The sequence below is a fragment of the Falco rusticolus genome, chromosome 14 (assembly GCF_015220075.1).
Source record: "Falco rusticolus isolate bFalRus1 chromosome 14, bFalRus1.pri, whole genome shotgun sequence".
Classification (NCBI taxonomy): Eukaryota; Metazoa; Chordata; class Aves; order Falconiformes; family Falconidae; genus Falco; species Falco rusticolus.
This window is the reverse complement of record NC_051200.1, coordinates 2266681-2288931: the sequence shown is the minus strand read 5'-3', so window position 1 is coordinate 2288931 and position 22251 is coordinate 2266681. Positions and strand designations below refer to the sequence as shown.

The 22251-nt window shown below is 44.4% G+C and overlaps 1 protein-coding gene across 11 annotated transcripts in view; it reads right to left on the bottom strand.

The window, feature by feature from the left end:
• ARHGEF9 (Cdc42 guanine nucleotide exchange factor 9) overlaps positions 1–22251 on the bottom strand; it is a 221301-nt gene that overhangs the window by 37293 nt on the left and 161757 nt on the right. For all 11 annotated transcript variants that reach the window (XM_037407890.1, XM_037407892.1, XM_037407900.1 and 8 more), the window contains 4 exons: positions 18005–18196; positions 10456–10635; positions 8153–8385; positions 3499–3628 (listed from right to left, as the gene is read on the bottom strand). In XM_037407890.1, the coding sequence (XP_037263787.1) occupies positions 3499–3628; positions 8153–8385; positions 10456–10635; positions 18005–18196 (735 nt within the window). The remainder of the gene's footprint in view (positions 1–3498; positions 3629–8152; positions 8386–10455; positions 10636–18004; positions 18197–22251) is intronic.

Sequence of the window (22251 nt, the reverse complement as noted above, 5' to 3'; positions counted from 1 at the left end):
AAATTATACAGGAATACATTTCAAAGCGATTGGGATTATTTCTAATTTGCAGTAGTCAGTGAGATCAGAATCTCCCCTTAAGATTCTGCTCAGTCATTACTTGTATAAAGCTGCCAAAGCTGCCAATACTTCCCTAAGACTTCACGCCCTGGCTGCCACAGCAAGCTTATCAGCTGCCACTAGAGTCAGGCCACCCTTTCTGGGTCCCATTCGCAATTCAAACCGTCATGCCCTGCTGTGAGTTCTTGGGAAAAAGCCACAACCAACAACGGCCTCAGTTAACTCAAAGATATTCGCATTTTTCAAATGCTAACACCAAAATTCACCTTCATGGGACCATGAGAAAAATCTTAAGGGATAAAAATGATTCCTGAAACACACAGGCACAGCTCCATGGGATTCAGTAAAATCCCTTCTGCTTAAATCAGCTAGGACATGCCCCCTAATTTTTCTATTTGTTTTAGGATCAGCAATATTTATACATTCCCAATAGCACCCTCTCCTTGCAAGAAAATGTGTACACACACTTTGTATACAAGAACATTTCAAATATTGACTCACTAAATATTTTTTGGTTTGTTTGGATTTTTTCTTCTTTCAAAATCTTTTTCCAACATGTCACCACAAAACATGGGTAAATTTAGAAGTGAAAATGCAATTTCAAATCAGAGTCAACATCGTTAGGCTAGAGATGTTGAGGGAAACCGGACATTTCCTCAAATGAAAGACTTCAACATGCTTCAACATTTAGCCTTGGCTGCTGCTGAAATAATTCACCTACAGTGGGAATCTGAGATTCTCTCTATCTTGTGCCCTGGCTGAATTTCTGCTGAAAGAAGTCTGAACTGATGATTTTCTTCTCTTAGTTCCTGCTTTCTTGGACTTAGTGCTTTTTTCAGATGGTCTCAAGGAAGGCTGTGCTGTACACCCTGGGTTCATGCTGCCATTGCTTGTTCACACTGCTGTGCCAGCAGGAGAGATGAGGAAGCCACTGTGACACACAGAGGGACAGACAGGGCGTGCTTTTGGGGACAGACTAATTAGAGCAAGAACAGGGCCACAGAAAGATGTGAGAGTAATGCTGTGGGTTCCTCTCTCTTTCAGTGAGTACTTGTTATAACTGGACAAGAATTTGTAGAAGCATAAAGCTGACAGCGGGTCACTCCCAGCTGAGCCTCCTCCATCAAAGATGAACCGGGAGTTGTGGTTTTCTACTCTCTAGCCCAGAAGACAGATGCATGTTCCCCACAGAGTGGAAGATGCTAGGGAGACATTCCAGGAAATCCCTCTTCTACTCCATAACAGCCTCTGTGTAGAAGACAAGGGCCTGAACCCTGGCAGGCTCGGTGAGAGATCAGCCTGATAGCCTGTGTCCTGGAAGACATCTCCTACACATAGATATCAGCTGGGGGGGGGGGGGGGGGTGTGTTGGAGGTTAGCAGCTTGGGTTTGCAATGCCTACAGAGAGTATCTGCACAGATCTAGGACAGATCTAAGCATCCAGCACTGCTGTTGATTTCTCCTGCTCTCTTCCTGCATTATATTATAGTTAACTTCTGAGTATTGTGGTGTTTTGTGCATCCTTCTGGCCATTACATGGACATCTGTGAAGTGGGGGCTGGATCTGATGATTCAGAAGATACTTTAGAGGAAAGAATCAAGCAGTGAAGTCCTCTGCTGGATCCAGCTCCCATCCTCTAGTGTTCTCATCACAACTCCGTGGCTCTTCTTGATCCAAAATACAGAACAGAAATGCCAAAAAGGGTGTTTTACTGTGAATGGGGGCAGTAGCTTTATTCCCATTGGATCTCTGAGCAGCAGCAACAGCAGGTTTTGCTGTATTATGAGAAACTGAAGGATGTTGCTGCAATATTTGAGCTTAAAATTTGGAACAGTTGAAAAAAGCCTGGAAGAATGATTTGGCAAATTCCTGAGGATAGGATGGAGATAAAGAATGGGTACTGCTAAGCAGGAATGAATTATAAAGGATATAACTGAAGCTAAGCAGGAATGAATTATCAAGGATATGGCTAAATAAAAATGAATTATCAACTGAGCTAATGGAAGAGAAAAAGAAACTGCTATTCCACAGATCCTATGTGGAGGTCACCTTGGCTTTCCACTCACACATGAATATTCACTGACTTGGAATTGACCCATCCTTAATCCAGATTTATTTACAATGAGGGTCTCAACATTTCTTACAAATTACACACATTAGCTCATCACATGGAATATACTGAAGGCTGAAGATATATCTGATGGTCCTGTGCCTCCTTGAGAGCAGCTTTCTCATTCTGAAAATGAGTCTGCTGGTGAGTAAGAGAGGTTTCTTCACAGTAAACAACAGTAAAACAATCAAGCAAATCATCTGCATTCTCTGCTCTCACAACCAGTCATAATTTAAGAACCAGCTATGATTGCTGCATTTATATGTTTTATCAAGAGGTTTGAATCCAACTTTCATTATAGCAATGAAACTAATTCAGTCAAGGAGGATACACAATCAGAAGGTAATGCACCTGTATTTCTCTTCCTCTCCTCCCAGCCTTCCTAGATCTTTTCCAGGAAAAAAACAATTGAAAGATTAATGCATCTTTCCCTTATACTAATTTACATAGTATGATCTCATTGACTTGAATTTGGAGTTATTCCAGATCTTCGTGACTGTGAGGAAGAAGAAAGGCTGTTCCATCATTCTGAGTATCTACTTGCTAAACACATGGAGCGATGACAACACAGAGGGAATGACAAAAACATCTGTCCTTGGTCTGCTTCAAAACCCCTATTTACAGATTACATTCATACAATGATTTTTAAGAAATTTGGGATGAAAAGAAAAGGAGAACATAATTTTTGTATGGCTTTTTTTTTTTTAAACACATGGCAAAAATGCAGGAGACTGAAGGCCTGCTAGTGAGAAATCCCTCGCTCTGACTTTGCCTTGCCTGTGTTTCTTAGCTCCTTGATTATACAATCACTACACGGAGTTGGTTCGAAATATCTTTAAGTGGGTACTCATTCTAAACGTGCAAATAGCATCTCCAGCTTCAGCTTAATGCTTTAACTTCTAAACATAAAGCAACCACCAGAAAAGTTTTCTACATTTCCTTAACCTGGAACAATTCCTAGGGCTTTTTGCTACCTCTTTCCTTGCTCCTTCCCTCATGACAAAGCACAGAGCCAGAATGCACACAGAGTTTGATCCAAATCTTACTTACTCCCAGGACAACAGCATCACAATTGCAAAAGTTACTCCAGATTTCTATTGATGAAACTGGAACTGTACCCTAGATTTTCTTCAGAGTACCATTAATATTTTACATCTTATGTGCCATCTCCCAAGTCTGTAAATATGTGTCTTCTCTGTCCCAAGCTTAATCCGAAGACCAGATTGTATGAAATGAACTATACGGGTCTTGGGTAATTCAACAACTGCATGGAATTTACTTTTTCCAGGTTTATAGCATCTAAATCAGGGTTGAGCTTCTACCGTACCTCCCAGTCCAGCACAGAGGCCTGCCACTGAGCTATCTTGTCAATGTTCTCCAGCCTGCGCTTCCGCTCGTTGATCTGTAGAGTCACATTCCTCATGACAGCGAGAGCAGCAGCCACATACCTGTAGTCACTGTTGAACACAAAAGAAAAATCCATGAAATGGAGCCTGATGAGCAGCGGAAATGCACCGGAGTCTATCATTAGCAGCAGCATAATCTCACCATCCTTTTAGAAAGAAATGCAGGTAGGATTTGCCACTCATTACTACGATACTGTATTTTTTCCATCAGCAATGTCTTTCTGGATCATCACAAAAGAGCAGCTTGTTTGAAACTAAAATTGCATGTGTACGAGACAGAGAAGCCAGCCAACCCCTCAGCTGGTTTTCATTAGTGTAACAAGTAGAGTCTAGCTTCTGCAACCCAACATGCAACAGCTGTGAATATTGCTCTTTAAAGTCTTAAGGTGCTCAGCTAAAGAGCATTCCAAAAGAAAGTCTGAACATTTTTATAGCCTGTGTCTTTGAGCCTGGATTCTTCCATTTTTAAAATGAACATTAGAAAATATTTTTCGATTAGACACAAGGTTGGAGCACCTTTCAAGCCGTAAGGTGACTCCAGGAGTGCCACAAAGCATTTATCCCATGGCATTCACTCTCACTGCAGACTTCAGGTGAGCAAATCAAAGCAATTGTGGTTTTTTTTTCCTGGATGGGCCTGTGAGTGTAATAACAAAGAGTGAAAATAGCCTCCCGCCATGGCCAGCAAAGATGATGATCAGTCTTTTCAAAAAGTGATGCTGAAATCAATGCTATTGATTTCTGCCCTGTGCCTTCTTTTCCATTCCAAGGAACCTTAATGTTCATTTCAATCGGAAAGACAGACAAGACCAGCTGCTATAATGCCACCATAATATATTATTAACTTAAGGGTTGATATTGATCGCTGACTAATGAGAAAAACTGTGATCTTGGGCAGCTGCAGGGGGAATGGCTTTATTGATTATTGCTAGGAATTGCACAGGTGACAGCTAAAATAGGGGTGAATGCTGTGAATTTGATTCCTTTCCCCATGTGATCCAAACAGGGTAAATATTAAGAAACAATCACAATGTGATATACAACAATATTATTTGCTATTTTGCTATCCTTTCTTGGATGAAATCTTCAGATGTATTTTCAATTGTTATTCAATTCTTATGCCAAAATTCTAGCTGAGGTTAAAAAAAAAAAATCCTACGAATTCCAGAACATCCAGACTGGTCCTTCAACAAAGATTAGAAGAATAGAGGAAGGGCTGTCTGACATTTCCATCATAATACGCAATGAAGAATTTCTTGTTCCTTCCTTTGTGGGGCCATCGGTATGAACAGAGTGCCTTGTTGTGTAAAGGAGACACAAAACTATGCCAGAGAGATGCTAGTCTGGTCTTCAAAATGTCCACGAGTTCTTCTAGGGAAGCAGGTAAATCACTATGTAGAGGCAGGGGGAGTTGTAGGTTTAGAGACAGTCACTAATAATCTCCCAGCAATTACGCTCATGCAAAGAAGGGAGGCTAATGTCAGGCCACCCATCAGCAGTCTCCTCTTTCTCACATAGCATGTTCATACACTCTTAACTGCAGCTCAGTTATGCAGCGGGAACACTAAGGACACCAGCAAGTTGCACTTAGGACCTTCATATATTTAATTCATACTAAGCTGGAGTAAATCTTTAAGAGGTGAACAGATGTGGCTTTGTGAAAAATTCAAATGAAGCGATGTCAAAACAATAAGCAATTGAAGGGAGCCAGGCTCTGAGAACACCCTCAACGCTTGCCTCCATGCGGAGTGGGCCGGTGCCCAAGCTGGGTTTTATCTTGGTAATGCTAATTCACCAATGCCAATGTTATGTTTGAAGAGAAAACCCCATGCACATTTTTCTTTCACGCAGTAATGAAGAAAGAGTCATGACTGAACTTTTTGGGCTCCTAGCCCATGTCTGTGGCAGAGCTGGTAAAAACTTAGAAGAAAAAAATAGCAGAAGCAAAGCACTTGGCCGGTGAAATAATAATAGGATACCATTAACTATGAAATTAAGGTAAATAAATTGTTTGTCAATTATATTGAGGCTGCAATGACCACTTTTCAGTGCTCAATCAGAATGCAATTCTAGACTCTTTCCAAATATCACATGCTAGCTTGGCGGAGAGTGCTCAGGTTTCTGGTTTCAGCTCTGTTGTCCTGACCTAGTGCAGGGAAGATCCATAGCACTGCCAAGTACCATAGCAGTGAAGAAGGGGAAAAAAAAAAAAAAAAAAAAGAAAAGAATATATTCCACTGTTAGTTGAAGCTGGCTTATTTGCTTTCATTGGGACTCCTGGTCCTTCCTGAGTTTTGCCTTACTTCATAAATGGTTCAACTGATTTAAACAATATTTTCTACATACTAAATTCTAATCAGAGTGCCTAAGAGACTCCTAATTCAGCCAATGATGAGCCTGATTTCACTGTATTAGTCCACTCCATAATCTTCTAGCTTCTGTTTCAGACTTGCAATCTAATTGTGAGCCCTGTCAAACTACGAGTGCATGAGGACAGCTCACCACCTGATTAACAGGCCCAGCTGAAGCTCCCAGGTTGGCTTCTCAGTGTCTCTTGTTCATAGCTGACCCTGACAGTAACCCAGCCTGCAGGTATCCCGCTTTTCCCTGTGTTTGATATTGTCACAATCGTGACACTCCCCAAAGGTCATTTGCTTTTCTGATCTCAGGCTTTGCTCATCTCAGCCCTGACCCCAAAGCCAGAATCACGCAAGCAGAAAACATCTGTATTTCAAGCAGGCAACCACAGCAGCCTGAGTTTTCTGCACAGCCCCAGTGCAGAATCATCTGGTGGTAAGACACACTCTCTGTGCCTCACTTTCCCCACTCATGGCATTAAGCTGGTCAGGATATGAGCTGGGTTGCCTGGAGGATCGGTCTCTCCCAGGCTCTTTGAACACTTGAATCTGAGGAGCTAGACCACAGGGAAGCATGGTATGACCCACCCCGGTTTTGTGTTATAACACCATTCCTCCATGAGTCAATACCCTCTCCAGAGCACGCCCACACTAAAGGCAGTATGCCACTCCAGCGCTGAGGTAAGGCACCGGTCTTCTGCTGGCTCTCTGTGCAGCCATGACTTTCATACATGCACTGTTGCAGCTTCAGGAGGTTATTCTTTATTACTCTTTACTAACACAAGGCAAGCAAATATGATCCCACTTTCCCTTTTTAGAAAGAAACAAGAGAAATGAAGTGTCCATGGCTGTGTCCTATCACTGACACAATCCACTAAAAATGAGCTCTCAGTCTGAATCAACTAATTGTTACTTAACGACAAGAAAGGTCTGAGCCTCCTCAGAATATGACTATTCAGAATCTGATTACTTAGCAACATGTTGATTTTAAAACATCCCAAAGGAAAAAGGAATGTACTCCCAAAATAATCCAACCCTTCTGTAATCACACTGGCCACATCCCCTTTGGTATCGCTCCCAAATAACTCGGAGAAGGTAATTTAAAACACAGAGCTCTGCTCTCTGAGGCTGCTCATGTCTTCCCATCGTAAAGCCACAGTCACAGTGTAAATACTGTGGGGACATCACATGGCTGGCAAGGAAAAAAAGCCACAACATTTGGGATCCTAGAGCTGCTTTCTGATGCCCTAAGGTTCCCATGAGTCCACTCCAAGTTTGATTTGATCTCGTTATGAAGGAAAAAACATAAATTGGATCTGGAGCCAAATGCACGTCCAAATTGGTGATTCTGAACTGGGCATTCAGCTAGTATGAATCAAACTTGTGAATCAGGTCAAAGCAAATCAATGCATCTCTTTGCTCATAACACATCTCTCCACACTTCTAGAGCTGCGGTTAGGGAAAAACAAAAAAATCAAACACTTGCAGAAGTTTCTGAAAAATCTGTGGTCTTCTTTGTTCTCTGAAACACTTCCTTTTAAATGGCTTTGGAAAAAGAAAGAAAATTGGCAAGGCAAGAGAAAATCTACTCATAGGGGGCCTAATTCTTCTTCCGTCTTATTTTTATAGCAGTACATCACAACTGATATCATAGGTACTTTTCTTGATTTACACTAAGTCAGGGAGTCAGGTTCATTGCCCTCAGCAGCAGCAAAGGAGATGCTGGAAATGTTGGGAAGTAATCAAATTGCTGGGTGCTCCTCTGAACCTAAACTCAATGGCAAAATCAGAGATGGAATCAGGCTGAAAAGCAGAGCAGAAAAACCTGAGCATATTCAGGTTTGAGTTGCAGATCCTGGTCTTCTACCTGCTATGTGCTGAGGTCCTCTTCAGGATAAAGGAGTAGGCTTTTGCCTTTCTGACCACTGAATGCTAATTAGGCAATTTTTCTAGTGTAACTGGTAGCATCAGAAAGTATATGCAAGGGTAATTAGTTCACATGTGTGATTATAACAGAGATGAGTTCAGCTCCATTGAGAATCAGCGCTTTGAGAAGCTTTGTAACTGTCTGCTAAACCTTTGCCCTGCTTCAATTTATACAAGATGTCACAGAGAGAGGAGCTGGACAGAAAAAAAAATCCCAATGCCTGTGTGTGTGCAGAAGCCATGTAAAGGAGCAGTGAGCAAAACCCTTCCAGGAAATAAGAGACTGGCATACCTGTGATCCTGCGCCGTGTACTTCAGTAGCTCTGCGAGCTGCAGAGGGTATTTGCAGATCTTCTGCACTGGCGTCAGAAGGAAACCATCTATGGCAATATCAATCATCTGCTGCAACAGACGACACGCTTCGAAGAAATGCTGGTACCTGCTATCTTTCATCAGCTTGGAAAGCTCCATGCATGCATCCAAATGATTGTTACAGTACTCCGAATAGATCCAGAAGCCATCTTGCTGTGAGAGGCAGATTCACACAGAGAGGACTACACATCAGAGAAGCGCTGCAAGCACCCGACTGGCCAACAAGAACACATTACAACTAAAGAAGAAAGAATACCCCGAGGAAGGAGGAGGAAGGACTCATCCTAGAGTACTTTTCCTGCTTGGAGGAGGTGCTGCATGGTCATTCTGGGGAAAAAGGGAAGCAGAGAGGGATCTGCATAACTGACACATCACTGAGGTCTCTGTAGGTACAGGGTGTGTTAAAGTGAACCCCTGTGCAGCGTTGTGGGTGTTCCATTTCAAATTCTGTGGTGGGATTTTCTTTATGAAAGGTAAAGGTAGAACCAAACAGAACTCTGGCCTTTGGTAATACAGGATGAAAACCTTGTTATTTCTAGAGCTAGAGCTCTTTCCCTGAAAGATCATAAAGCACCTGACTAGTGTTTAGGGCTGGGGACATTGAAATTCCCTTTACCAACAGGGAACCCAAGGCACCAACCACTGTGTGGATTTTCTCAGGACCAGAGAGCTGGAAAACAACAAAGATGGGAAAAACAAACAAAGAATAAAACCACCTCACACACATGCCCACCCACCCTTCACACTGGTCTAACAAGTCTTTTTGTGCTAATTTGGTTGGAATCTCCTTTTTCTGCCCTCATGAACCACAGATGGGGCCCATGGCAGTCCATCACCCTTAGCTCAGGCTTGATTCACCTGGGCCACACAGACAAGGCAGAAAAGGGTCAAAGAAAGATTACACTGGAAGGAAGAGACAGACACTAACTGACCGCCCAATAACAAATATTAAGACTGTAGTTGAGACAGCCCAGATATAAGCCCAGGTGTTGCAGGTCAACAGCCTCAGATGCTACATCAGGTTGTGGCCAATACCTTACAAACTACAGAAAGGACAGCTTCTTTTTTTTTAAAAAAATATGCTTGACCAGCAATTCTTATTTCTCAGTCCCATAAAGGGCCCACATAACCTGCCGCTCTGGGAAGAGAGTAGCTCAGTTTCTTTCCCAACACCACAGATGACCAAAAGCCAGGCGCTGACACCTCTCTCTTCCTGAAGCAGATAAGGAACAAGACGCTTTGCAGATCTATATAACAGGATTTTAATTCCCTCATCCCTCAGATTCCCCAAATGGCTAAACAGGGATAATTTATCAGTTTATCAGCCAGCTTTTAGCCTCCATCTGATGACAGGTAAGTGTCAGCTATTCCTCCGAATAATGGTAGTAATTCTTATTATTGTCACTCTAAATGAATTGACAGCATAGCCTCAAGACATGAAGTTTTAGCTACTGATCCTCAGCAAGATTTCTTACATCTTTGTAGCACAGAGCTGGAATATGCTGCTGCTTTGGAAGCAAGTAGCACAGATGCAGGCTCCGATAAAAACGAGCAATTGTAATGCAACTTCTCAGAAAGAAACCTGTTTTTTCAATTAGAAGACCAATGTCGCTTGAGAGATGCTGTGAACCTTTTTAGGGATGCCTTGCTTAAGTTTCATGAATGTCTATCAGAAATGTCTCTAATAAGAAGTGAACTGCTGTCAGCTCAGCCCTGACTGTACGTAATGAGGTAACAAGAGTACAGGATCTGCACCCTGGGTTGGAGCACCTCATACGTAAGCTGTGATACGGCACTTCATTCTCCCTGAAGAATGATGAAGAAGCCTAGAAGCAGCCTTCTCATCATCCATGACCTGATCAGGCTGGCCTGTGAGTGGGTTTAAGTCATATTCTGAAGAGCAAAAGAAGGTGGGGAGTAGGGGAGGGACACTGTGTGTACATAACATGATTCAGGGTGGATGTGAAAATATGTTGAGATTCAAATGTACTAGGGGGTTCCTAGCTATACGCCTCACCTCAAACTCTCCCCTCTCTATATCTCATGAAGTAAATGGAGGGCCATGGAGTAGTCCCTGATATGTAACTAGAACAGTACTGATGCACAAAAGTTATTCTGCGTGGTTCCTGCCTCCTGACTTTTTCTGCTACTCCTTCCCCCTCTGTCCCTCATCCCCCAAAACAACCCCCAGAACTCCCAAACAAAAATGACAAGTTAACTTACGTGTTCCAGGAAACACGGTCCAATTTCACTGAGATGGGGGTCTTCATTGTTGTACTGCTTCTCCAAGTCCCGGACAAAACCCATCTGAAATCTGTAGATATCTTCGATGTTACCAAAGATGATTTTTAGCTGTTCATCACTGAACATATCCCTCCTCTTCCGGCACTGCTTTAAGTAACCCTGTAAAGAGTGAAAAAAGAATAATCCATGAAATAACCAAACACTTATACCGAGTCTGTCCCCAGATTATTCTTGAGGAAGGAGCAAGTAAAAACAAAATCAGAAAATGGATCTGAAAACAAAATCCATTCCAGGCTCAATAACAAGGGTTGCTGAGCCTGGAGAAAAAGAAGCTCACGGGGACCTTCTCACTCTCCACAACTACCTGGAAGGGGGGTGCAGCGAGGTGGGGTCGGTCTCTTCTCCCAAGGAACAAGCAACAGGACAAGAGCAAAGAGCCTCAAGTTGCACCAGGGGAGGTTTAGACTGGGTATTGGGAAAAATGTCTTCACCGAAAGGGTTGTCCAGCACCGGGGCAGGTTGCCCAGGGAAAAGGCGGAGTCACCATCCCTGGAGGGAATCAAACAACGTGCAGATGTGGCACCTGGGGAGATGGTTTAGTGGTGGTCTTGGCAGTGCTGGGTTAACAGCTGGACTCAATCTTAAAGGTCTTTTCCAACCAAAGTGATTCTATGATTCTATAACCATGCTGAGAAATACTATATGAATGTGTGGTTGCCTGCCCTTGGTCTAGGAAGAGGGTATGGAGGGTGCAACACCCTAGTCGTTTCAGCACAAAGTGAAATGTTGAAGGAAAATGCTCTTCAAGTGTTCCCTGACTTGGGAGGTGACACAGTTTATCTCCCCCACTATTCATCTTCCTGAATATGAGGCAAAAGTGGGAGGGCTGTTGTCCTGTGAGTGTCCTAGTGGGAATGCCAAAGGCGATGCAGAAGCTTTGGTAGGTAATTTGGCTTGCTCGGGCAAGGGAGCCACAGTAGGAGCTGCCTGAGCTGCTATCAATGCCACCTAGAGGAACACAGCATTATTTTAATTTTGTTTTCTATACCTTCCATTCCATTACTGCAGTACCTTCCAGTACCTACTGTGGCTGCCAAGAAAGCTGGGGAGGGACTTTTTACAAGGGCCTGTAGTGACAGGACAAGGGGCAACGGCCTTAAACTGAAAGAGGGTCAGTTTGGATTAGATGCAAGGCAGAAATTCGTAACTGTGGGGGTGGTGAGACAGTGGCCCAGGCTGCCCAGAGCAGCTGTGGGTGCCCCATCCCCGGCAGTGCCCAAGGCCAGGCTGGACGGGGCTTTGAGCAACCCCACGTCAGGGGCTTAGGACTAGATGATCTTGTAGGTCCCTTCCAACCTAAACCATTCTATGATTCTACCATGAAATACACTACTCCAAACAGTGTAAAACTAGGGAAGATTTTTATCCTGTTTTCTCAACTATTGTCTTTCATTGCTTTTCTTCCTTTTTTAAGTGGGATCAGAGGAACAGGCTTTGTACCCTTCCCTGTACAAATATCAGGCTCCCTTACTGAGTCTATAGACATTCAAATCAAATGGGGAAAGAGAGAGGAAGAACTAGGATGTAGAGAGTTTAAGAAAATTCTCCAAAATCACAGAATGAATCTGCAGTAGATTTGGGAACAATTCAGATCTCCTGCATCTCGATCCAGTGCAACAACAAAGAGATCCTCCTTGCTTATTCTTCATTTGTCCATGATACCCACTTGTACTGAGCCTGAGCTTAGCTGGACATCATATGAACACAAATGGGCAGGCAAGCACTGCTCTGAAGATCTCCTGACCTAAAATGACCGAGTGGATCAATATTCTGGCAAAAAGCCTAACACACCAACTTCTCTCTGCCTCCCTGTTTTGCTGACCCTGCCTTATCCATGAACTCGCCATCCTGGTTTCAGCTGAATCATGAGAACTTCTTCAAACACGCTTGCCCGAAGCACATGTGGTCCAGGGATGGGTGACACATGGATGCTCTGGATGCCTGGGCTGAACTTCTGGCTCTGCCACTGACCTGTGTGACATTGAGCAAAATCACTTCATCCCCCTGTTCTTCACCCGTCTGAATGATGTAGACTAGAAACTTTGCAAGGCCAAGTATCAGATGCTATGCTGGCCTAGTCCAGACTGCGGCCTCTTGACTGAGAAGAAGGAACAAGGGGGTCATCAGGAGATGACTTTGCCTGCCTTTATTATATAGGAAGAGAAAAAAATGAAGGGAAAAAAATGCCAACAGCTTCAGTTGAATGGCTATATTTGGGAACTCTAGATGCTTAGTCACACAGACGCACCGCCAGCTGGTGACACACAGCTGCTGGTCCACAATGCAAACTATTGGGACGCTATAATAAACTGTCCTTCAGCCTCACCACGTGGCTCCTGGGAGGGAGAACTTCAAACAGATGAATGATAAATGCAACTTTGGCCGACCTGGCAAAGAACCAACCTCTGTGATGTCCAGCTTAGCTAGAAGACGCCGTTATGCTGAATTTGCTGGCTTTTTCAGCTGGGAAGCTTGGGTTATGGAATACCTTCTGTATTTACTAAATCTAGACCTTCTTCCAGGAGCTTGTTGATGATTCATTTCCATGGGTTTCCCTCTCTCATTTTTCAAGGCCAAGAGGAATGGGAGCAGACTGTTTCCCATGTTGCAGGACAGTTGGCAGGGCAAATAAAAATTCAAACCATTAAGGAATAGTGCAGAACACCTTTCCATGCTGCTTTTCAAGTTTACCTGCTTATCTCAGAACAGCTTTCAAAACATGAAAGGAAAAAAATAAAGTGCACCTGCCCACGAGGCCAGGCTCTTTTTGACAGTAGCTTTGGTGCTAGCAGCGCTGAAAGACTGCCGCAAGCCGTTTGTGTTAGGACCTTTACCCCGCTGCATGCTGCAGGCTGCCTGCAAGCCTGCCTCTCCTTTTGCATGCTGCTCTGTGAAATCAGTCACTGGATGATTTACGTGAACATCTTTCAGCCCTGGGGTTGCTATTGGCTGCGACTACCGTCTGAATATTCCCATCCTCCCTGTGCTGGTTCATCACTTTGCCCGTGTCACGTGTTTCAGAGAAGCTGAAGCAGCACATTTCTGTACAGGCACCTATAAAACCATGGGGAAAATAAAAGACTGCACGGAGTTCCCAAGCCTTATCCTCTACCCAGCTTGTGCGTTTGGATGGTTGGTTTCCAGCACAAGCCAGCAAAGGAGAGCCTGAAGATTTATACCTAATACGCAGCAAGAGCCAGCTAGAAGGCTGCTGCATAGTTTTTCCAGTAAATTTACTCCTGTTACATAAAACAATGTCATCTTCCTTCTGCCCATCCCATCAGGTTTGCTCAGAGAAGGGATATGACTGATGAGCAGATGTTGGAGAGTGTTTTGCTCAATGAATACCTAAAAATAGCTGTCAAACTCTCTCTCTTTAAAGTACTTTTCCATGTAGTCCCTGAAGTATAGGCCAAAGTTGGAAAGTATTTGCAGGAGGTTAAGTGCTAAGTTTTCTCCACTCCAGAGTGGGTTTAGAGACAGCCAGGAGAGATGGCCAACCCATCCATTCTCCTTCTGGTCCAGCTGAGAGCAAGGTGAAGGAAAGAATGAGGAGACGATAGCCCCTGCAGGCTATACCTTCAAAGGCAGTTGTGATTTTATTCCAGTTTCTTTCCATCTCTAAGCCAGTTTGGGGGCTGTCTACACTGACCTGTAGAACATGCCTCAGTTTGGACCAGCACCATTTGGGCTATAAAAATACTGTTCTCTAGAGCGGTGCTCACAGCATCCAGGTGAGCATTGTGCTGATACGCACATACCAAGAATAAGCACAGGAACAAAGCTGAGACTGTTTGAATTGAAAAAGCAAAGTAGAGCCATGTCTGGTCCCAGGCAGTCAGGACTCTAAAGCACTTATTCAAATATCCAGCAAGTACAGAATGTCAGGCACTGTGATTGCACTGGGGCCCACCTAAAATATCCTGCGGGAACACAAGCCTGTGCCTCAAAAGGGCAAGAAGCAGCCAGCTCCAAAACAGAAAAACCAGCTGTGCACAAACAGGCTGTGAAAGACGGCTACAAATTGCACATTGGGGAATACATACACATAGAATATATATCCCCATTAATCCAAAGAGCTTTCTGCAGTCACCCTCCAGCCAGGCATCCATGGAGGAGAAACTGGGCACACAAAGGGGGGAGCTTCTGAGCAGCTCCTCAGAAGTGGTGCTCTGACAGAGGGCCACACTGCTGCAAAGAAGGTTTTATGCTGCTTTGCTCTAAGGCAGCACAAAAAAGTGGTTTTTATCCATCTCTGAGAATGAGTCAGGCTAATGCCATCCAGACCACGTGAAAACCTGTACCATCAGCTCTGCACAACAGACTCAGCTTGACACGCTAAGATGCAATGAGGATGTTTTCCACACAGCATTCAGAGCTGTCCTGGCACCAAAGCAATGCTTAGGTGGAATTCAGTCAATATTATTTAAAAATAAATTCAAACTGAAATTACTTGGAAAAGAGAAAAATGCAGCACTGGAAGCTGGCTGGACTTTCTAACCTCCCACCCCCAAATTACTCATAATACGGAGGTTTCCTTTGATCTCCCAATTGCATCACTGTTCCCATCCAAGCTCTGTCACTTCTCTGTTGTAACACCTCCTTAAATTTAGCCTTGTCTTCCTAATCCAGGTGCTGGTCCAAAGCCTGCTCATGTCTCAAAGCATGTCACCCTGTTCTTTGCAGCTCTCCTGCATCTCATTCTTCTGCCTGTGCTCCCCACTACATGCTGCAGCTCAAACCACCTTCTTGGCCCTCTGCCCTCATTGAGGCAGCCGCCCTGACTGAGCACTTCAGCTGCTCTGCTGATGTTACAGCTGCCATGCCACGGACAGACCCCACACACTCCTGCATCCTTCAAGGATCAAACCCCAGGTGCAGGAAGATATCTTTCAAGCCTGGAGATGGCTGTGCATCTTTGAGGTGCTTCACACGACAAGGAGTGAGCAGCACTGCCTGCCAGTAAGGCTTGCTATTGCTACCCATTATAAAAGCCTAGTTTTCAGCAGCTTATTATTTTTCTAAGCTCTAAGTGCTAAGCCTGAAGTTCCTATTGCTGGATATTTCCTTAAGGCTAGATTCTTTTTTCTTTCTTTTCCCCTTGGTGGTATTTCAGAATAATGATCCATCCACTCCTGATAATGCAGTCCAGGGAAACCCCCACACTTTACCCCTAATAAAAATCTTCACAAAATCGCTTCACCAATCAGCAGTCAGTCCTTCCTACTCTAGGCAAGGGCGCAGCAGCAGCAGTCATCAGGGCAGTATGGCTTTGCTGTGACAGGGAATTCCCCTCCAAGCCAGCTGCTTGGCTTGTGCAGGTAATTTTCATTCTGGTGCTGGCTAGCTTGTGAGCTCCTGACTTGGCAGGACTAGTGCCACGAGTATTATGAATAATAACACGGTCTATAATAATACAGTAGCAGGCAGTGGAGATACGTCCTGAGGCAGAAAAGAGCAATTCAAGGGCTCTTAATCACCTAGTAGGGGCTACGGCTCTCTGATACAAACCACACATCTTCAGGTGCTTCACTGGTATTAGGATTTGTTGCTCATTATAGCTCAGCAACAAGAGTATAACTACACACTGCTAAACTCAGTACTAAATCAGGCTCAACCTTTGCCACCCAGCCGCAACTCCTCTCTCATCCCCTCTAATACATCATATTGCTGCTGTTCATCCTGACACCTTAAAATAAAGAGCAAATGGAAGAGGGGAATTTGCCACTGTCAACAGCACTTCTGCATCTCATCAATGGCTGTCTGGTGTCTACTCATTCTTCGGCACAAATAACACCTCTGCACAAATTCATCCGGCAGCACTGGGAGGAGCCCAAGCTGGCACGCGTCCCTCCATCTCCAGCCCCCCTCCTCTTATGCACAAACAGAAACAGTCACATCATGCTATGCCGAAATGCCTGGGATGACTGAGCTGTCTCTGAGCCTTCTCGAGGCAAATGGATTGCTCTGATTAAACCAAGCACAATGAGGCTCTCTCCAGCAAAGGACAGCCCATCGTTTTGCAGATGAGAACACCCGTTTCAGTCCTCCTCTTTTACGAGAGGCAGCTGAATCATTTCCTGGTGCTCTACCTGCAGGTAAGATTTATCCCCTCAATATCATTTGGCATCATCCAGAGCAAAGAAGAGCCTTAGAGATCTCTTTGACATCTGGGACATATCATTAGGTGCTGTAATTCAGTGTTACACCACAGATGTCACTGAAGCCATACCTATCTGTACCTGCTGAGAATCTGATCTGGCAAAAGCATGGTGACATGGCTGGAAAACGCAAGTTAAGGTTTATTTAGGTTTTCAACAGAAAAAATGCAAATGCAGGAAAAGAAACAATATATGGAAAAGTTCCTGCAGATCTTTCCTTCTTCAATGCAAAGCCCTCTGACTGAAATAGCACAGTGAAATCAAGCTCATTTGTTTCCAAACTGAAATCCCAAGATTCTTCTGTATTTGAGAAGCATCATAAAAGCTTTTTGGATGGCTGCTTTGCCTTGTCAATAGAAAAGTAGCAAGTATGAAGAGAGGAAGACATTTTTCTAAGCAGAATTCACAAGGGGCTTTACCACATTGACTCTGCAAAGACTGAGCACAAGCTCAGTAAATCCAAACTGTTCAGAGGGATGAGCCAAAAGCCACGGGCTTTGATTTTAGTGCTAACAAACTTTGCCTCTTAGTGATAAGCATATGCTCTACATACAATGTCCAAGCTGTCCCGCAACACTCTCCAGCACAGCTGTGCATTCCTCTTCCTAAACACCCAGCACCACACGCACTGCACTTTGGGTTTAGCTCATGGCACTAGTTCTGTACGCTGCAGGACAGTCCGGGATTGTAGAGGTTAATTATAACCTCTGTAAGATATAATATAAGAACCTCTATAATGAAGAACCACCAAGCTGAGGATGCATGGGGCCAGCCACCAAAGTTCATCTGCTTGCTGGTTCCCTTACACTGGCTAAATGTAAAGTACTTCATTTCCCACGGTGAAAACATTTTGCTCTCAGTCTCACTGTAAGAAAAGGCAAATGGGGGCCATCCTGAGCCAGGGAAATTGTGAACCCAATATGAAAGACACAGATGAAATGGGTAACTGATTGGATTAATTACAACCTAATTTCCTCAATCACAAGTTCAGAAGTAGATGCCATTGGGTTTTAATTAAGAGTACTGCTTGAAGGATCTCAACCTCATCATTTTTTAGTGAAAGGGTATGGAAAAAAGGTCAGAAAATTGCACTTCTAGTTAATACAAACTAAAGGCAATTATCAGATCCAGCAGAAAATCCTCAGAAGTATCAGTGCTTATTGACAGATGCTGCTCCTCTATTAGACACAGTACTCAAACACATTGCATATTTTTCCACCATCACCCAAGGGCAAAACCAGTCCTCAGCTCTCAACAGCCCATCCCGTGTCCTGCTTCAGTATCCCAGTGACACAACGCCCATGTACCTCGCAAATGTCCTTGAGGTGCTTGATGTAGTGGCGCTCCGTGCTCATGATCTCATTGATGACGTTGGCTCTCATCTGGTCTCGGTTCTGAACGGTCCTGCCGAGACAGAGGCAGTCGGCGCTTGGATCCAAATGGCCATTCTGCACATCGCTGGTTCCCTCCTCTACTCCATCTTCTTGGTTTACCCATAGCTGCAAGATGAAGAGGGGAGAGCAACAGGCTTATTCGTAAAAGCATGAGACTGCCAACAACTGAAAGTAGGCTGGGTCCTGGGTTGCATGACTCTGGGAGATACTGGATCAGCTCCCTCCTTACAGCAAGGGCAATGCTCTTGCCAGCGATGCACCGTGGTGTCCACAACAGCTACAGCCCAGACAGTCCTTTATTATACTGGTGCAACTGGTCACAAATGGTTCCCCACACACTGCCAAGTTCCTCTCAAAAGCAAAGGGATTTCAAGTGTTAACCGTTTTGATCCCGAATATACAATAATCATGTGAAAGGGTAACTGGGCTGTTGGGTGCTGTCAAGTGCTCTGAACCAAAATGTACATATGTAAACCAGAGCAGCCTAAACAAAAGTGCAGTTACTAGCGTAAAGCACTCCTTGTCCCAGTTCCCAAACACCATCAGCTGGGATCTGTCCGAACCAGAAGAAACCACTGGGAGGTTAGCCCTTTACAGGTGACTGATTTAAGAAGGTCAAGATCCATCTGGTTCAGAAATCTGAATGAATGTGAACATCAGTCCAGGCTAACCGGGTTCTGGCACTTCAGTTTTCTGTGAACCTCCCAGGCCAGGGTTTGTGAATGAACATTGATTTTCATTTCACAGCAGCTTTCCTCATCATTTCACATGAAGAGCCTTTCTCACTCAGGCAAATGCCCTATCTCAGCATCCTCAGACTGTGATCCCTAAACCGCACTGAGATCAGACCTGGCTGAGTAAGTCTCCTAAAACCTGGTGGGGGCTGAGGGCAGCTGCGACCGGGGTGCTGAGCACCCCTGGGCGCTGAATACTCTATATTGGAACAAATGCAAAAAGCAACGAAAAAGATCATTGCATTTTCAGCACACTGAATTTCCTATCATCAAATAAAAAGCAAACATTAAACTTGTAAACTAAAAGATAACGCCGCCTCCTAGTCTCTGTGTCTTTGAATAAGAGCACACAACATAGGGATCAAGTGCTTCTTTCCTTTTGTTACTTTTTCCCCAAGTAAAACCTGCTTAAAGTAATTGATCAGTTCAAATTGGGCTCATCATAGTCTGCAAGCAAACATGAAATAAAGCTTAAACCAGACATAAATGATGCTGTTTTACACAGATCACCAAAGTTGTTATGTAAATGAAGAAACTTTTCTCCTCAGCATTTAAAACCCCAAATACTGGAGAGTTTCAAACGTTAAAATACATGTACCTATGAACAGTGAAACCATCCACACAAACAGAGCAGCATATGCAAGATAAACTGCATCGTTAACCTGATCTTTCAGTCTTTTTTCCACTGTTTATAGTTTTTAATACTTTTCCATTAATCAGCTTAAATTCAGTCTTAAACAGATTGTAAAGGGCTGTGTTCCTGTAAATTAGTAAAGTAAAAAAACCTAAACCTGCCCATGCTCCTTCCTTGCTTTCCTAACTAGTATCATGTTTTGCTAAACCACTTCTTACAGCTCCCACATTTTGTCATCCCACAGTGAGTTATAAAGGCCAAGAAGCCAATATGTTTGAAGAAAATCCATCTCTTCTCTAGCAGAATGTTAATGATGCCGCAAACTTCGGGGATAAAAAAAACCCAAAGCAACAAAAAGCTGGACTTTTCACCCTGCTTATAGCTGTGCCCTGTGTCTGGGAGCTATCAAGGACTTAACAGGAGGGCGTGCAGCGCAGCAATGCCTGTTTAAATGACAAGATGCCCTCTTTGCCAGCAGCAGGGCAGGACCCACTGGAGGCATCAACCCTACACGAAGCGTTGCAGAGAGCTGTTGGCCCCAGGCTGTGCTCACACCGTGTCCTGGCAGCACCAGCAACTCTCCAGGGCAGAAAACCCAGTGCAGACCACTTGCCTGAATGAGCAAGGGAGAGCTAAAATGGACCCAAGCGTTCTGCCTGCTCTGCCCACGCAATCTCCCACCTGTCCTCCACGCTGCACTGCCAACATGGGACCTCCTTTTGCACATCAGGAGACCAGAGGGATACTCCAAAGCCTGCTAAGGAGGTGAAATAATCCCTCCTGGCACCTCAGTGCTGCTCCCATTGCAAGAAGGAGCCATCCTCAAAGTACAAAGGCTTCATACCTTTCCCCAGGACAGCGTTGCCAAGAGTCACTTTAATGTCTTGTGTGACAGTGCAGAAGTGAAACCCAGCAAATAACGGCTGTCAGGTCTTGTTTCTTATGTCCTGATGCACCCCGGGGGGAAGGGGTGCATCCAGGCACAGAATGGCCGTGCGGTCCTGCAGCACTGCAGTACCCAGGGTGGCTCGGCTGCGGTCAAAGCAGGGCTGGGCTTAAGGGTGAACAGCCCTGGGTGCTGCAGGTGGGCATTTCAGTGACCCCAGCCCGGTCCAGCTATGCCAGTTTGGACACAGGGAAACCCCAGGGAGATGCAGCATGCCCGGGAGCAGGTCTGCACGCCTTTCCTTAGGTCCTTCCCACAGGGTGGCACTCTCCATTGTGGCATCTGATGCAAAGATGGACTAGGTCACGTTGTCTCCCGGTTGTGGGGCTGCACAAGGATCTCTGAAAGGGTGTTTTTGCAGGATTTCCATCAGCCCTGGGAAGCCTGGTTGAGCCCTGGGTCACTGCAAGGGAAGGCAGTGAGTTTGTGAGCTAATCGCACCCAAAGATATGGGGTCAACATTAAAACCCTCTCCTGGCACACCAAAACAAATTTCAGAAGAATGTCACTTGTTCAGGGAAACAACCCAAAAGCTAGTTAGAAAATACGTCTCTTCCCAGAAAATCCTACTCTGCTCTGGAAGAGGTTTCAGTTGCATGGAGATACAGCAATGCCTCGTGTACGTGAGCAGTGTTTCATGCTGAAACATAAGCAATCTGCATGCTGCTTCTGAGTAACCGCCGTGCTGGCCTAAGATTGCCAAAGCAACCTCAGGGGCCAATTTACTTACACCAGTGACACTGGTTTTAGCAGGGGCTCTGCAGTGAAAACCTGGGGGCCAGCCTCAGAAGGGAAAATGGGCTAGACCTGGGAAGGACAGAATTGCATGGGGAGTTCTTTCAGGAATATGTCCTCACGACAGCTTTGTTGGCATTCCAAACCAAGTATATGTTGAAAACCAAGCAAGACCAATGTAGGTATTAAACCCTGTTGGCTGAAGTTTAAAATAACTTCCCATCCTACCTTCCTGCTACTATGAAAAGGTATTATGTAGCCCTCCCAAACCCAACTGGAACAGCTTGTCACCAAGTTCATGACACTCCAGCCAGTTTGGCAAAAGAAGATATTTTTAAAACTCTGCCTCTTGGAGTCAAGTGATAATCATAAAAATTTCAATTTTCATTTAAAAAATAAAGCAGGAATGATCTAATCATAAAGGGTGGGGGGAGCTTGAAAGCATAAAACCTAAAGGCTTTGAAACTCTAAAGCAAATAGCAAGCTTGCGAACTTTAATGATTTCTGAAATCCTCCGATTTTAGTCTGCCTTTTGTGCACTGCAGGAACACTCCCTGCTTCCACATCTGGGAATCTCAGGAGTCCCGCTTTTTTCCTTAATGAAATTTTTGCTCTTTCCTGCTAGGATTCATATTCCCAAAAGGAAAAAAATTACAGTTCTAGTCTAGATGATTTTTGCTTTAGAGTAAAAACATGCAACAACCTTATCGCTAACAGAGGAAGCTGAACGTGTCTGCCACCCCATGCTCTCCAGCCTCAGCTGCTGAAAGGATTAATCCCACTGTGCTGTTCAAACACTCCTGCTTTCTGTCCTAACCTCTGAAGTTCTCCATAATTCAAACACGGATCATTCTACCAGGGGATCATTTGAAGTCTGGACCATGACTCACAAAAGATGAGGTACACTGCCAGCTCTGCTGCTGACCTTGGGTCGATCACTTAAACTGGTGGAGGCTTTCCCCACCTATAAACAGGGGTATGATCTACCTTACCAATGACATTTTTCATGAATATTTTTGGGGTTGACAGACTTTACGTTAAAGCAGAGGGCACAGAAAAGCTCATACATACTTTGAAATACGGACTTAAATTCATCATTCTGGGCTTGCCA